We start from the raw sequence: 18,242 nt of genomic DNA, 5'->3' as shown, positions 1-18,242 counted from the left end.
AAGGGAATAGTGGAACAACATATGAAGTTTGCAATATCACAAAGAGAGAGAAAGGAAATTGAACACTTTGTATTACAACGTATCAGACTCGATATACAATGTAAATTAAATATATAGTAATACAAGAAGCATTGAAGCAAAAAAATTGCTTTCCTTTAGAATTTTTTACAATATAAATGTCCTTTCTGCAAATTTCGTGGAGCAATTTCTTACATTTAATTAATTGAATCCAATCACATTTTGGCCCCTTTTTATCGAAATAGAATCATTCGCATCTTCATTCTCATTGTCACCACTACTGATTATGAGATTATATAAAATTTAATTCTGTCGTTCACATAAAAGATGATGATACGTTACATGTTACTAGAGTGATTTGTTGTTTTAAGTCCACTTTATGCACAGTAAGGCTAATCGGGACTGGACCTACAGTTTAAAGTGGGATCCGAACCACTATGTGCCTACATGTTAGTAGAGCTAGGCCAGACTGTCATTTGGGTATAATCGCACCACTAGTCAGCATGGGGGTCCCAAGGATTCTCTCCAGGGAGGGGCAAACAAGCTAATTTGCTTTCCAGGTGGGAACAAAGGAGGCACATTTTTTCCCCATAATAGTGATGCCCCCTCGAAAAACAGTATTTCAGTCCGAAATTATTATGTTTCTTCAACTAATTTATAATAATGAACATGAATTACTGTAACTGAAATGACATTATATGTGAAATACATAAGTTTTAGGTGGACCTTCATTTTCCAGAAGGACGTGGCCCCCCTTGTCCCCTCCATTCCATACGACCATCATAGTCAGTGTTCCACCTATTAGGACCATAGCATTTTTTTATCCAGTAAAATCCAGTTGATTTGTCCGTGGCCCCCAAAAGTTTTATCAGCAGGTAAACTACTTTCCATTATTTTCACTCAGTCATTTCCACTTCTAAATAATATTTTATTTTTAATTTTCATTATTTTTCATTTCTCAAACCCCACATTGAGTAAAAGAGAATTTACTAGCTATTATTCTTGAGAGGGACCTTACGCAGCCAATAGTTTCATAGAATTTAGTAATAATGCGTTAACGAATATTTCTCAAATATTCAAAGAAACAAGAAAAAAATAAGCAGATATCCGGATGTAAATAAAATAATGGAAACGTTATTGTTATTTCTATTTTGCTTACGTCTTTTTGTAACTTTTGTGATATTTGCGACGATGATGATGAACGACGAAGCGATGGAACAAATACACATGCATATTTGCTTGGGATTCGAAACTATGACAATTTCTGTGATACCTCCACTATTGAGGTCAATTATTATCATCATTATTATTATGTCATGTGATAAACCAGCATAAATATGTAACACAAGCTTGGACAAACATAAAATACCCGAGTTCAGTACATTTACACGTAATATTTCCTTTTCAATGGAAAAGATAGCCCTGCTCCCAACAGAAGAAAGTTCCTTCCTGGCCTGGCTCTGGTTAATCGACCATTCATTCCAAAGAAGGATTCTGAAATTCGACCTTGACCATTTGGCGGTGACAACACAGCTCTCTGAGGGAGGGTCGAGGAACGGTACAGTCCATTCCCCTCCGGCTATTTCGAGGGTATGGAGAACACAGATTTCGCGGACCTATGAATTTGCGGCCGGAATTGTTGGCGTGACAATTATACTTTATTATATTATCTGCATTAGGAAAGTGATAAAAGACAGTTATACTGCTTTTGTTGTCTCGCCAAATTTTCAATTAATTGCTCTCATCTTTTTTCTTGCTAATAGAAACAATCCTCTCTTCTTTCTTGGCGGTGACATAATTTCTTATTTTATGTTGACAACACAACACTCGCGAGACTCGAAAAACGTTTAGCTAGCAGAAGCTGTCCAACTCGAATATCCCTCCGCCCGCTGGAAGTTCCAGGCGGTGTCGCAGGTGGCAGCACAATTTGCCGTGATAAAAATACGTTGCAGGCCTGGCATGTTAATATAATTGCAAAATAATACGCAATCTTGCCAGTAACAAAAGTATAGCAATCGCAGCATAAATGTTTCCTCTTGTGATCTACGTAGTCGGTTTTTAATATTCTTCTTGTGAAATAAGAAAATTAAGTGGAAAGACGTGAGATCTGTATTTTGCGATTTATTATTATTTTGCGCTTAATGTAATTATACAATCTATAATATAGCTACGAGTACACGGGCCTCCCTGATGGCGCAGTGGTGGCGTCGTCGCCTTGTAATCAAGGGGTCCCGGGTTCGATACTCGGTGGAGGCACATAGTGGTTCGGATTCCACTTTAAACTGTAGGTCCAGTCCCGATTAGCCTTACTGTGCATAAAGTGGACTTAAAACACCAACTCAACTCAAAAGCTACGAGTACACACACGGACGAGTACGAAGAACAATGTCCTGCAAGCAGAATGTCGAAATTCCATTTCAGAGCTACGCAATCACAGTAGCAATTTACCATGTAAATGAATGGGACGAATTTTCAAGATGGCGGCCGTAGTCTATCCCCTTAAATCAATAACTAATTTTATAATCCTCACGACATCTACTGGCCAAACACAAACTACAAATAAACAATTTTTTGAAAAATTGTGTCTTCTAGATCAGTGGTTTCCAACTTCAAAAGGTCCGAGGGCCAAAATTATATCCAGCAGTTGATTGGCGAGCCGCATTTTTTTTTTGGGGGGGGGGATTAAAAATTACAAAAATTGTAAGTACTGAACTGAAAATGTAGTACTTTTGCATGACCTAAATTTCTAAAATGAGGCAATAAAAACAATGGAATCACAAATCAAAATTGTATAATTATAATTTATTTCACAAAAACCCAATACTTATGGATGAATTGAAAAATGAAAAACACACCAAACAAATAAGAATCCTTCATAGTAAGTGTTCAATGTGAAAATTGAGGCTGATCTGCTTCTTTTATTAAAGTTGGAATGTCCACTTGAATTTCTGTATTTGAATGTCTCAGAAGGTGAAGCAGTGAAGAATCTGCCAGTCTGCTTCTGTAGCGATTCTTGATGAACTTCATTGAAGAAAAAACACTTTCACACATGTATGTGCTGCCGAACATCGATGTCATTCTTTGCCCATAACTACGAAGGTTTGGAAAGCGTTCCTTTGAAAGGTATTTGAAAAACTCTGGCTCCTTTTCTTGCCTAGTTTGAAGGAACACATCGCCTTGCAAATCACACAATTCAAGTTGGAGAGAACTTTCTTCGATGTTAATGCCAAGAGGATTTCTAAATAGCTGGATGCTGCTTTTAAGTTCTTCAAAATCTTTAAATCTGGAGCCACACTCATCCATTATTTCTTTAATATTTACACTGAATTCAGAAAAGTCCAGTGTTTCTTCATCTTCTGCTAGGCGCCGACAGCTTGGAAAATGGACCAGGTTATTCCTCTCCAAAGTAACGTTGAAAATCTTCAGTTTATTATGAAAACCATTTATGTTTCCCATTGAATCTGACACCAGCTGGTTTCTTCCCTGCAGATTCAAGTTCAGTTCGTTCAGATGACCTGTGGTGTGATGACCAGTTGTTTAAGGAAATCCATAAATAGAACATATTTTACTGAGAGAGCTTTCTAGACAACAAATAACAATAAGTGAGATATTTTTCAGGTTTTTGTTTAAGAAAAAAATATAATAAATATCATGTGAGAAATGTCATGTTTATTGCATCAAAAAGTCTAAATATTTTTGTAAGGTTTCCATGCTTTGCTTGATATTAAGACTATTTCAGAATTTTTGGATAAGCTTCCATGTATTGTAATCTCATGTGGATAATGTACACTTTCCCAAAAGTTATTGGACTGCCCTGAAATATTTCTAACCCAGAAATCTTTAATGTGGAAATAAAGTCCTTGTGTGTCAGCTCAGAGTAGCTAACTTTATGACAGACCCTTCTACCAGATGACACTGTGCTGACAGTTTGTTAAAATATCATAAACCACCATTATAATAGAGAATGAAGAAGAAAATTTGGAAAAAAGAATGTAGAATATTTACGATTCTGCTTGTTCAAATTGAATGCAAAGAATTTTTACTTGCGCTTCTCTGACCTAAGGAAGATAACTCTAATTCTTGAACATTTGATTACAAAAACTCGGGCATGCATGTAATTTTTGAAATGCAGATGACACAAGAAGTGGCATATGTATTATTTTATTGTGAGTATAATGTTTTTCTTTTTCTATTATAGACTGCAACCCTTAGTGAAAGCTACATTGAAATATGCTTAGTCTTACCATGGAAAAATCAAGTTTACATTGAATACAGTGTTACTTCTCAGTGGCCTTGTACTACAGGAGGAGTTCATTATGCTGTGTCAATTGAAGGTAATAGAGTAGTTGTCTGTGCAATACCACCAATTCTTATTAGAATGTCCAAAACAGAAAATGAATTTGAACTTTCATTATAGTTTAAGAAGGGAAGAAGTTAACAGTAAAAGCTAAGTATGGTTCAGATTGATCGGTTTCCTGTGTATTGCATTATGTAGGCAAATTGGTGAATCAGTGTATCAGTAAAATTACCAATTTGATATTGTCTCTAATTTAGCAAAAAAAAAATATTTCCTTTTGCTATTATTTTTATCAACACAGTATATATGTCCTGATTTTGTAAAATAAATTTTTAAATATACAGATACTTTTTCAAAGGCAAACACCATTTCAGTCAACTGTGAAATTTATTAATTAAGGAAATTAGTCAGCCAGTCTTGTTCTTCAAAGAATATTTGAAATTTTATATTGAATTGGTAGAATATCAGTTACAGTAAATTTTATAACTGTATTTTATTGGTATCATAAAAAATATCATATCATAATTTTCTTATTTAAAGAATATAATACATTTATAGTGAAATATAAAAATAAAAATCCTGGATTTTTAAATAGTATTTGAAATATGTTTTTTTTCCTAAATAAGTAAGATGACTTCCTTAGAAAGTTGAGTAGGTTAATACAGTGGTAAAATATTGGAAACATTGCATATTTGTTCAAGCATTGAACAGTAGTTGAATGCACACATTAAAAAAGTATGCTTTCAAGATGGTGGCCATCTTGGTAGCATGGCCTGGATGATTTTATCCCTTACCCACATCATGTTTTGCAACATTCAATTTGTTTATGGGTCATTCCACGCGAAGTCACCTAGAGCAGGTTGCTTCATAGTCACGGATTTGCTTCCTTTTTTTTTTTTTTTTTTGCTGATAAATACTTTGTCCCTGATAGATACTTTGTCCAATATGACAAATATATAATATTAGACTTGTCCAACAAATATGTTGAATTACTTACGTGAAATTTAGAAATTTTGCACTTCCGCCTTGCACAATTTAACCTTTTGGTACCCGATCGTCTCGATCGAGATGGTTGTCAAGGTTATAGTTTTCACATTTTTTTTACATTTTGCTATTTTTGGCTAGAATTCAGATTTTCTTTTTTCGTATTGTTGTTAACACATGTATTTAACAGAAATGATTGTTGCTTATATTTTTTTCATGAAAATGGGCGAAAATAGGCGACTTCTTTTTTGCATCCTTTTTCAAGGGAAAAATTTTGCCGACAAAGGAAGGCCAGCTTTATTGTTCTAAAGCAATGCGTTTCCCTCACCCCTGGAAACTGCATTCAAAGGAAGTTTGTTTATCGGTACCCGAGGTCAAAAGGAATGTTTTCTGTGTGGGTGCAAGCAGGGGGGGGGGAGAGGGGTTGTTGAAACTGCGTCGTAAGAATAGAAGTTTGAGGTGTGCTGAAGAAAAGCCTTTGTTCTTGAGCACAAGTGTTTCACAAATGGCTACAAAAGTTACCCTGCATTATCTAAAAATAGAATTTGCATACATTTTATATCATCTGAATCTGTGATTCATTCTGCGTACAATGGTATATCATTCATCTCTCTAGGGCAGTTAGCGTCTGAGCTATAGTCATTTCAATGTAACCCTGCATTTCGCTGAAATCCGAAGCTTGAGACTGTGGCGTGCTGGCCTTTCGTTTCTGGGGTACAACTCGCGTTACATTGGTCATATGATAATGATGCAAATATTTTTCTGTTTCTTACATGCCTGCGATAATTTCTATGTGCATGTTGACCTTTTCATGTCCTTTTTTTCGGAGAGGCAGGGGGGGGGGGGGGGCAGGGAGGAAACTCAAATTTTTTTTTAAAAAAAAAGTTTTTTTGGGGGATTCTCCCCTCTCCCTCCATATATACGGCGAATGTGCGTACAGTTTATATCTTCTGAATCTGTGAGCTACAGTCATTTCAAGGTACCGCTGCATTTTGAAGCTTGAATCAGTGGCGTGCTGACCATTCCTTTTGGGGATACAACTCACGTTACATTGGTCATACGAAAATAATGCAAATATTTTTATGTTCCTTACATGCCAGTGATAATTTCCATGTGCATGTCGACAGTGTCATGTACTCTTTTCTTGTGTGGAGGGGGGAAATCCCTATTTTTTCCCGAAATTTTGGAATTTTGGGGTTCTCCCCTCTGCCACATATATGGTGAATTTGCATAAATTTTATGAAGTCTGAATCTTTGGTTCATTCTGCGTACAACGGTATATCATTCATCTCTCTAGGGCAATTAACCTCCGATCTACACTAATTTAATTGAAACTCTGCATTTTGCTCAAAATCTGCTCAGCAGCAAGGGGGTTACCTGTGAAAATGGCCTTAGGTTCCAAAAGGTTAATGGTTAAATCCTATTAATTTCGAAGATCCACTGTCTTCATTCACTGAAGAGTACGGCATCTGGAGTGGAGATGGTACCGCGTCACTGCTTTGTTTGTTCCCAGGCTGCTGTAGTTGTAATTTCTCCCTTGGTGGCGCTGGCGTGTGCATCATGGTTTGTATTGTCTGCTTTCTGTTGTCCACTGGCGCTGCCTGCTGGTGGTTGGGGGGCTGGGCTAGGCTGGGCTTGGTGCAGTGCAGTTCCTGTTCCCCGCATGGCTGAAGGGGGGTCGAGTATGTGCACCGCATCTTTTCTTTTTCAGGTCAGGGATCTTTTTGAGGATGGGGAGCCAAGTTGGGTGTGCCTGTCCCATTATCCAGGTTCAGTGCTGGTTTTTGTTGGATGATAGCATGGGTTTCTTTGACAGTGTTTTCTATGACAGAGCTGGTTGGGTGAAGTATGGATATGGAGGAGATGGTGTGGTTAGTGGAGTGGAGGTGTTGAGAAAGGCCCGATTTTGGTGTCTTTTTTGGCATCTTTTATGTGTTCATTAATCCGTTCTTGGACAGTGCGGATGATTCTGCCAATGTAGGTGTTGTGGCATTGGCATGTGGCCTTGTAGACACCAGGGGATGCAAGTTTGCATAGGTAATATCTCTTGAAATTTTTTAATGATCTTCAGATTTGGGATATAGGTTTGTGTGCTAGTCGGATGTTGAAGGGTTTGAGGGACTTGGCAAATTTGTCTGATGTGGTGGGGTGGTATGGAAAAGTGATCCATTTGGGTTTGGGATTTTGGTTCGGGTTATCTCTGTCTTGTGGGTGTCTGTCTGAGCTGAGCTTCTACTTTTGCACACCACATGGATAGCTGGCGTTCGGTGTAACCGTTGTTTAGTCCTATTGCAGTTACGCATGCTATTTCGTCATGGAGGTCATCTTCTGTGCAGCTGTGTGTGAAGGGTCTTCAGTAGAAGTTCATCCATACTCCAGCTTTCTGTTTTGGTAGAATTTGGCATGGATGTACTGGGTGCCCGAACCTGGTTTTCTGTACACGGACGTGATGAATTTGTCTTGGTGTCATTGGATGCTTAGGTCGAGAAAGTTGAGGTGGCCATTTTCTTCCCTTTCAATGGTGAAATTTATGTTAGAATGTATGTTGTTGAGGGCAGTTAGGAGATGGTTTAAGTTCTCTTTCTGTTTGTAAATAACTAGGGTGTCATCGGCATATCTTCTGTACCTTATATGTGCAAACTCTGGTTGGGTGAGTATTGACTTCTCTGCTACATGTAGTACAATGTTTGATAGGGGTGCAGAAAGGGGGTTGCCCATCACTAGGCCTCCTGTCTGGTGGAAGAAACTGTCTTTGAACTGGAAATAGTTGTGGGTGAGGCAGGCTTGTAGGAGGTTGCAGATTTTATCTGTTACAAATTACTTTCTTTATAGATTTTTCTACTTTATGAACATGTAAGAGTAATAACACAGTTATTTTCTGTTAGGACTGTCCTTCTCCTCTCCAACAATGCATAAATCATCACAATACTCCACACAGTTTCTGAGATATGACATGTTTTGTGTCACATGATGTGTTCATTTGTCCACCCAATTTCTGAAAATCATCAAATTTTCAAAAATTTGTAACTTTCAACATACTTGTTTGACAAGTGTAATATTACATACTTGTCATACTGGACCATGTATCTATCAGTGTAAATGATGGAAGCAAATCCATGAGTATAAAGCAACTTCTTGTCTTTCAATACTTAGGTACAGTCCGAGAAAGTAGTTTGTGGGCCACGTGGCCTACAATTTCGTAACATCTTAAATCCCGTTGTCTATGCAACCCAAATAACAAAATTGTCACTTAGGTTTGCCTGGTGGACCTGAATTCTTGGGAACAATTGAGTATTGACAGCAGCATGAGTCATACCCCAGGCCCAGCCATAGCAAACAACAGCTGGGTGCAGTGAGACCTCCAGAAAAAGTTTCAAGAATTGGTTTCTTAACAACAGCTACTCATAAGGAAGTGTTCTCTTTACTATTAGAGTCATTGTCATGAAAGTTCACTGAAGTGGTGGTTTTCATCAAATCATCATTGTGCAACACACATGCTGTCAACCGAGCCTCCCCCATGGCGCAGTGGTAGCGTCATTGCCTTGTAATCAAGGGGTCACGGGTTCGATACCCGGTGGAGGCACAAGTGGTTCGGATTCCACTTTAAACTGTAGGTCCAGTCCCGATTAGCCTTACTGTGCATAAAGTGGACTTAAAACTGCAACTTAAACCAAAACATGCTGTCAACCCAGAACTCTTTGAGAAAGATTCAAGTTAAAGACTACTACTTGACAAATCATAAGACGAATCAATATTCATTAGTCCCAACTTAGAATTTTGTGTAAGGCATGGATCATTATGTCCTATCATCCATTTCATAACTTCATTAATCAGGGCCTCCCCCATGGCGCAGTGGTAGCGTCTTTGCCTTGTAATCAAGGGGTCCCGGGTTCGATACCCAGTGGAGGCACACATGGTTCGGATCCCACTTTAAACTGTAGGTCCAGTCCCGATTAGCCTTACTGTGCATAAAGTGGACTTAAAACAGCAACTCAATCAATAACTTCATTAATCATCATCACCACCTTAGTTGATGCAAGTGCTAGAAAAGCAATATAAAATAAGCACAATTAAGAAAGAAAGATATGACATTTTCAGTGATTTTACGCAGCGACTCAGTAGCATGTAGAAAGATTTTCTTTAATCGAGAAACAATGGCCCCTCATTCTTCTTCATTGTCATTTTCCATCCACTTTCCCTGCCGCATATGCTGATGTTATTAATGCAACATTAATTAAAACAACCAACCAACGAAACAATCCACAGAGTGCACCAAAGCGGCACACATTTTGAATAGGTAAACTATGTGATATTATGCTAATTTAGAATTTAGTAATAAAATGGCAGTTGGAATCTAGTTAAGTCGCTGCATGATTCATGCACATCTATTATGTAATCGTGATATCAAATTGTACGAAGCATGTTTCATTGGAGTTGTTCCTCTACTTCCCTCATTTTATCACTAATGTCTTCCTTTAATATACAAAAATAAATCACAACTACCTAAAAATAAATATTAGTTTGTATTTTCACATGCATATGTTTTTTGACGGTTAGTGTGTGAACTCGCACCTGTTTTATTTAGATTGATCTTCTTTTGTGTGTAGTTAAAGATGGAGAAAATTCTTGTGAAATGATTAGGGCTATAAGAATTCCGACCGTGATGGACTGGTTAGCACAGTGCACCTTGATGTCTGGGAGTTCTGGGTTTGAATCCTGCTGTCGGTATGGGTGTTCTTTGTGAGTTCCCCTTCATCAATTTCATCCTCATCGTCTCAATTAGCAAAAAGTGACAGATAATTGATGCTAAATAAGAAAATAAAAAGGGGTTATAACCATTCTTTTTTCCGAACTTGTGATACATTTTAGAGTTGTGTCTGGCCTTCAAAAGAAATTAGAAAGAAATCACAAATGTCGTGTATTTTGGGCATCACATAACTTCAAATTAGATGGAGAAACAGAAAATCTGAGGGAAGGCTGAGATAATGTGGTTCCTTGGAGAAGTATGCTTAAAATAAAGTGTGTGCATGGTTGCTTCTGGATGTTTGACAAAAAAGATTCCAATCCCAGCTCAGAAATTACTTCTCGATTTTATAGGTCCTGAAAAGTCCAGATAAGTTTTATCAATACCATAAGTGTTGGTAATTTTTTCAAAGTAACAAGTTTCATTCCAGAAATTACACAAACAGTCCTTGTTTGAGAAATAATGCACACAATTCTGGTTTTTCAGTGTATAGAAGTCTTTTACATTTCAATAACCAACAACTTCCCTACTTTGTTTATGAAATTGTGAACATTTTCCGTTCCGAATGCATGGATTGTTTTTCCATACTGACCCAGTCTCATTTAAAAATGTTCCGTCTGGCATACACAAGTTAAAATCACATATGGCAGTGCTATTAATTAGCAGTTGGGGAATTTTGAACTCAACAGTCCACTTGAAAATTAATTTTTGAGCTAAAGGTGTGTCATATTCTCATTATATGCTATGTCCTAGTGACCTATTATATTTACTGCAAATGTGTGTTCATGTCCAACATTTTGAGACAATATATCCTACTTTTCACTGAAGAGTGAAGAAACTGTTTTTACTCAATTTCTAATATAATTTATTCAAGCATTTCCTTCAACTCCTATCTCCTTGTTATTACCTCCAATGCTTACATGACGTTTTCTTTGTGCTCGACTTTTTGGGTTCAGAAATGTTTACAACACCCCCATCTCCCGCCAGCAACATCACTCTGGACTAAGAACCATTATGTATACAACTTGTTTACTACATATTTTATGAAAATATTAGAATGTTATCTTGATTGGAACAATATCATGAAGAAATGGAAAAAAAATACCTGTTTGATATGCACACTGGAATGAGCGCAGGTCTGCTGTGAGTCACTCTGCCAGTGAAGGTCACTAAATGAAGGGATTGATGCTTACTACAAGCACACACTCTGCTCTAGGGAACACGGAAATTTTCTTTAAGTTTTTTTTCACCACTCTCATGGTGAACATTTACAGGAACGTAAGGAGTAGTATCGTATTCCATTGGAATTGGATTTTGTGACATTTAAAAGATATCAATAATATGTAAATCTCTTTTTTGACCTACTACTACATACAAAAAGTATCCGGAATTTGTGAAGAAAACACAAAATACATGGTTAATCATCAACATTTATTTTGTCGCCTTTAAAATAAACCCCATCAGATGCAACACACATATGCCAACGCTTAACCCAGTCTTCAAAACACTTTTCAAACGCAGAAGACGAAATCGCCCTGAGTTCCTTCTGCAAATTTCCTTGAATGAATTCAGTTGATTCAAAACTCCTTCCCCGAAGTGGTAACTTGAGTCGTGGAAAGAGAAAAAAATCACACAAAGCCATATCTGGAGAATATGGGGCTTGGGCGATATCATGTGTTGAGTTTTTAGCCAAAAACTCGTGAACAAGAGTCGACATGTGCAATGATGCATTATCGTGGGGCAAAATCCAAGATTTGTTTCTCCATAACTCTGGTCTTTTCCGGCGAACATTCTCATGCAGACACCTCATAATGGTTGCAAAAAATTCTTTATTCACAGTTTGTCCTGCTGGAAGGAATTCTGAGTGCACAACGCCACGATAATCAAAGAAAATAATGAACGTGACCTTAATTTTTGAGCAACTTTGGCGTGGTTTTTTGGGTTTTGGTTCATTTTTGAAGCGCCATTCTAAAGATTGTTGACCTGTTTGCATATCATACTTATACACCCATGTCTCATCACCAGTTATGATGCGTTTCATGAAGGTTGAGTCACTAGAGGCTTGCGAAATCTTGTCTTCAGCAACATCCCTGCGATGTGCTCTTTACAGGAAATTCAGCTCCTTCAGAACAAGTCGTGCCATGACGTGTTTCATGCCTAACACATCAGTCAAAATTTTGTGAACGGACATGTGTGATATGCCAAGCTCACGAGCCACCTCTCTCACACTCACACGCCAGTTTTCAAGCACCATTGTCCTGATTTTTCTGACGTTTTCATCAGTCGTCGACGTGGAAGGTCGACCAGAATGGGGCAAATCAGCAACAACTTCTCTGCCTTCTTTGAAAGCCTTGTACCATGCATACGCTTGTGTTTTTGACAGACACGAATCACCAAAGGACTTTTGTATCATTTTCAATGATTCAGCACATGACAGTCCATTGGCAACACAAAATTTCAAACAAATTCTTTGCTCGATATTTGTCTCCATTCTGCAAATCGCTGGACACTCGTCAACACAACTAACGTAAACAGCTGCTGTGCACAAGCTGATGGATATATTACTTTATCTCTCTGTGTGGTCATTCAGTACAGTACTGCATTCCTATGGACAAAATGAATTCTCGATACCTCCAATGTGGGACTTTTACCAGCCAAATTCCAGGTACTTTTTTTTACTGAAGGTACACTGAAACTACTTATTGTTCGCAACAACGATATATATTATAGTAATTATAGATATACATCGCAGAAGACGTATTTATCAGATATAAATGACCTCTAACCAAAAAATCCTATTACATCACAGGAAGCAATTTTTAAGAGAATTCTATCACATATCCAACGTAACCAATATTCAGATTGATTCCAAGCTTCTGTTTGGGTTATTTATCATTGCATTTTTTACCTCTTGTGATAATCGTGATGATGAATATGATGGGTAATGATACGAATGCAATGCTACATCTAAGCCTCATCAGGTTTCAAACCTTGATCCTCTGGCATTGTAGAGAATTACGGTGATTTTGATTTTCATTTAGTGTTTAAGTCCACTTTATACACAGTAAGACTAATCGGGACTTCACCTACAGTTTAAAGTGGGATCCAAACCACTATGTGACTCCACTGGGTATCTAACCCGGGACTCCTTGATTACAAGGCGACGAATTTACCACTGCGCTATCGGGAAGGCTAAGAGAGAGAGTTATGGTGACTATGCTAACAAAGAATTGAAAGTAGTAGAACTGCTAAGCTGTTCTTTAGTCAACCTTGGGATTGATAATGAATATTATGAATGTCAGTTAAAAAGAAAAAACATCCAAATTTCCAGAATGCCTTAACAAACTGTTAATTTTTCGCTTTCTATACATTACTTTGCTGCTAGATATTTGCATGCTAAGATATAGAAAGTGCTACATTTTCAGTGTGTGGAATCAAGAGTTATTTCGGATATGAAGAATCTGAGAATGGAGTAGTTGGAAAAGGATCACCTCACATGTTTCAATTATCCCCCCCAACAGGATATCGACCGTGGTTCTTATGACAAAATATAACATGTATGAATTGTGCAAAGAAAATTTGGAGCATATAGGGGGTGTGGAGTTAGGGCTCCACACTTTCTTGATCAGGGCTGAAGGTGGGGGTGATGTGATCAGCTAAGGAATTATTTCTCTAAAATGGATCTTTTTCACTTCCACATAATTGTCAGTCACATACCCATCAACTGCTGTACATGGCTCACGTTGGTCGCAAATGTCAGATTAACATTGCATCAGCCTTCAGATGTCTAATTTTGATCCTTTGATAATTTCTTACATACAAAGGCTGTCGCAGAGAAGGTGAGACATATATGGTTTCGGCACTAGTCGCGTCATGTAGGATGACTCATTCTGTTTCCGTAGCAAGTTGTCACATGTTGCAAAACCACGTTAGTGAGCAGCTGTGTTGATTTACGTGGAACGTGTTTTGTTTACCCCTCCAGGTTTTTGTGTATAACATTGCTTTTCGTGATGAGTATTCAAGATGAACAGCGACATGCCATAAAATTTTGGTGGCGTTTAGGGAAAAGTGCTGCGCAAACATATGCAATGTTTCAACAGGCATATGCCGATAAAGACAGACTGAGTAGAGCCACAGTATTACTAAGGAGTCATCGAGACACTGCGCCAGCACGTAGCAAAAAAGAGGCCGCATTTGAAGAACTCCTTCAGATTGCACCACAATAATGCACGCCCGCATACCACGCGGGCTTTTCAGGATTATGCGACAGAGAAAAATAGAAATTTTCCAGCATCCAGCACACATCCCGGACCTTGCACCCTGAGACTTTTGGCTATTTCCACTTTTAAAGGCTGCTTTACGTGGTCGCCATTTCATGACGAACAAAGAAGTGATCACCGCAGCGCAAGTTTTCTTCAGTTCGCTACCTGACGACAAATTTTCAAAGACATTCACAAAGTGGCAGGAGTGTATGGACGCGTGCTTAGCTGTCAATGGTGCCTATTTTGAAAAAGATATACTGTATGTGATCAAAGGTATCCGGACACACTGTGAAATGTGTGTTTATCATAGAGGGCGACACAGTACTGCCATCTACCACGTGGAACACATAGTCAGTGAACTCAGTAGTCTGCAGACAGTGTGAGACAGCAGTATGGGACGGTCTGAGGAACTCGAAGACTTTCAACGTGGTCAGTTGGTTGGGTGCCACTTGTGTAGGAAGTCTGTGTGTGAGATTTCCACCCTCCTAAACATCCCTGTGTCCACTGTTTCCAATGTTATAGTGAAGGGATGTGCACAACCCAAAAGCGTGCAGGCCAACCTCCCATGTTGACCTCCAGAGACCATCGAGTGTTGAAGAGGGTCATACAGCATTATCGTCAATCATCCATCGCCACCATCACACACAGGAATTCCGAACTGCATCAGGATCTACTCCAAGCACCATTACTGTTTGGCGCAAGGTGCGGCAACTTGGTTTCCATGGCCGAGCAGCTGCCCATAAGTCAAACATCACAAAGACAAATACCAAATGCCGCCTCGTCTGGTGCAAGGAGCGTCCAAACTGGACCATAGAACAGTGGAAAACCGTTGTGTGGAGTGATGAATCACAGTACACAATGTGGCGATCCGATGATAGGGTGTGGATGTGGCGAATGCCTGGTGAACGACATCTACCAGCCTGTATAGTGCAGACAGTGAATTCGGAGGTGGCAGGGTTACAGTGTGGTCATGTTTTTCCTGGAGGGGGCTTGGCCCCCTTGTTGCTTTACATGGCAATGTCACGGCACAAGCTTACATTGACATTTTAACAGCTTTAATGCTGCCTACCGTCGAAGACCAGTTCGGGGATGACCGTTGTGTTTTTCAACACGACCGAGCACCCGTCCATACTGCAGGGCTTGTGGGGGAGTGGTTTGACGACAACAACGTCCCACTAATGGACTGGCCTGCGCAGAGTCCTGATTTGAAACCCATAGAACATTTCTGGGATGTTTTGGAAAGACGACTTCGTGCTAGACCACACCGATCCACATCAATACTTCTTCTTATTTTGGCGTTCTCCGAAGAATGAGCTGCCATTCCTCAGGAAACCTTCCGGCACCTGATTGAAAGTATGCCTGTGAGAGTGAACGCTGTCATCAAGGCTAAGGGTGGGCCAACACTGTATTGACTGCCAGTGTTCCCGACGGAGAGTTACCCAAACTTGTACTTTATTTTCAGGTGGGTGTCCGGATACTTCTGATCACATAGAGTACGTCTACTCGATATGGCTGATTCTGAATAAAAATTTTGTGGTTTGTAATTTTTTTGTTTCATTTTAATGATTCTTGGAGGGGTCCATGTACATGCTTGTCTTTTAACTGCTATGCAGTCACGACTTTTTGACCTGTTGTGCTCATTTTGGTCTCAATCGGCAGCTAATGAAAGAAATTTTCACCCTAGTACATTTGCTAGCCAATGGAGGTCGCTGTTTTCGTATACAAGAATTAGTCTCACCTTCTCTGCGACAGTCTTTGTATGTTTCTCACCCTCAAGTGGCATTCTGGAAAAACATTGCCGCTGACTTCCACCATCAATTAATTTATAGAATTTCCTATGTAGAGTTAAGAGATAATGTTAAGCATTGAGAAATTTATCAGTGGATAATGTAGAAAAGTGGATTTAAATATATATTATGGTTTTGATGTTACAATCCATCAACGTTTGTGTTGTGTGACTTTTGAAACAGACTGTACTTTTATCTTTATTAGGTTTCCTTGATGAAGGTTGTGCGAATTACTCACAAGTTTAATAAAACTTACGTTTTGCGAGTATCGAGGTAACTCTTGCAACGTTTCGGGAAGCAACTGCTCCCTTCCTCAGGCTGCTCACTTTTAGGTTATGTGTAAATCATAACCACGTCGAACTCTCCATAGGTTCAGGATATAGGATTGGTAAAAGGTGTATGGTTAAAAAAACAATAAAAATCTAAAACCCATTACAGGTGCACGTCAAACTACCATGCCGTTTTCCCAATTAGAAACTGCTCCTTGGAATGTTAAAACTTTAAAACTGTGTATAGCTATGGTCCGCTTGTGCTGCAATGGGTTTTAGATTTTTATTGTTTCTTAACCATACATCTTTTACCAATCCTATGTCCTGAACCTATGGAGAGTTTGACGTGGTTATGATTTACACATAACCTAAACGTGAGCAGCCTGAGGAAGGGAGCAGTTGCTTCCCGAAACGTTGCAGGAGTTACCTTGATACTCGCAAAATGTAAGTTAATATTATATATATATTTTATTATGTTTTTTATTCACCCAGGAAATTGAAGAAGGCTTCATTTTGCAGTAAATTATGGAATTGTTGGACTGAAAAATTATCGACAGTTTGTCGATAACTTCATACACCACAATACTTGTATTGGCTTAAGTCATTAAGTAATAGAATACTGAATGATCTACCTTATCCCAACTTTTGTTGGTTAAATTATACATTTCATCCATGCTCATACATGTATGGGATTATTGTCTTGTGTCATTGAATGTGCATTTGTTAGGAGTGTCTTCTACATACTTGATTTTATACATATACAGGTGAAAGAAGAGACCAGTAATGTGAAAATAATAAAGGAATGATAAAATTTGCAAGGAAACTTGTTTTTGTAAGATCTGGTGTAAAACATTGTTGCAGGTTTTTTTGTTTATATTACTAATTTCTGTGAAATAATATTTGTTACATCATGCTTATCTTTTTTTTACTTGTGGAAATGCAACTGTATTGAACTTCAAGTTTTTTTGTGTTTGTCTTCCAGCACCATATGAATTTCTGCATGACATCACATGTCTATTGAAGAAGACATTTAAATCATCTTATCGTCAAGCAGTTGTTTCTAGATTTTGGAGTACATTGAAGAATCAAACACACACTGATCAATTATTAGTGCATTTGTACTCTTTTGCCAGCAATGCTGCAGCATACACAATTCCAGAGAGCATTAAAAATGGAATGCCTCTTTTTTATTTGCCATCCAATTCCAGTACTCCAGTGCTAACATCAAGGTATGTTAATTTAAATTACTATCATATTGAATTATAGATTGATATGGTTGCATTGCAGAAAGTGTGCACCTGTGCAGATAAATGTAAATTATTGCTCTGTAATACCCAAATTACAGAACTGGCAGTTTTAATTAATTGGATTAGTTTACAGAAGGGACTTCAGGATAACTCTGAGCTTAAAGTAAACCATATTTCATTCTATCTTTACTGGAATATCCTATTCTTTCTGCTGGTCAGTGTAAACAACTTCAAATTGCATTATCTAAAATCATCAAAAAGGTTTTCCTGCAGTTCATGTACGGTTCCTGAACCCAATGTGGCATATTTGTCATTTCCAAGTAGTTACATGGTGAATTCAACAGATGACATTAGTATGTCATTCAGACGGTCTGAATGACATGATTGAACCTGTTGACTGCATCTCTAGTGTAGTAACAAAAGAGGACCAAAAAAAATATATATATCTATCTGAATCTATGGGATCTAATATTGCATAGGTAAGTATTACAGTCAACTCTCGATACAACGACCTTTCACAGTTCCCGTGAAAAGGGTTGTTATTTCGAAGGGGTCATTATTGAAATTTGCACCAATTTTCAGCTTAAACAGAGCTCAAATGGACACAAAGATTCCTAGGAGACTGTAACCATTT

At 38.3% G+C, this 18,242-nt stretch overlaps 1 protein-coding gene across 1 annotated transcript in view; it reads left to right on the top strand.

Moving 5' to 3' along the window:
* LOC145983594 (KICSTOR complex protein SZT2-like) overlaps window positions 1–18,242 on the top strand; it is a 605,385-nt gene that overhangs the window by 161,975 nt on the left and 425,168 nt on the right. The window contains exons 11-12 of the mRNA XM_083116658.1: window positions 4,217–4,352; window positions 17,344–17,590. Of these exons, the coding sequence (XP_082972784.1) occupies window positions 4,217–4,352; window positions 17,344–17,590 (383 nt within the window). The remainder of the gene's footprint in view (window positions 1–4,216; window positions 4,353–17,343; window positions 17,591–18,242) is intronic.

This window comes from Lepisma saccharinum, chromosome 2, assembly GCF_977018435.1.
Source record: "Lepisma saccharinum chromosome 2, izLepSacc3.1, whole genome shotgun sequence".
Classification (NCBI taxonomy): domain Eukaryota; kingdom Metazoa; phylum Arthropoda; class Insecta; order Zygentoma; family Lepismatidae; genus Lepisma; species Lepisma saccharinum.
The sequence above is the reverse complement of the archived record's forward strand: the minus strand, read 5'-3'. Positions and strand labels throughout refer to the sequence as shown.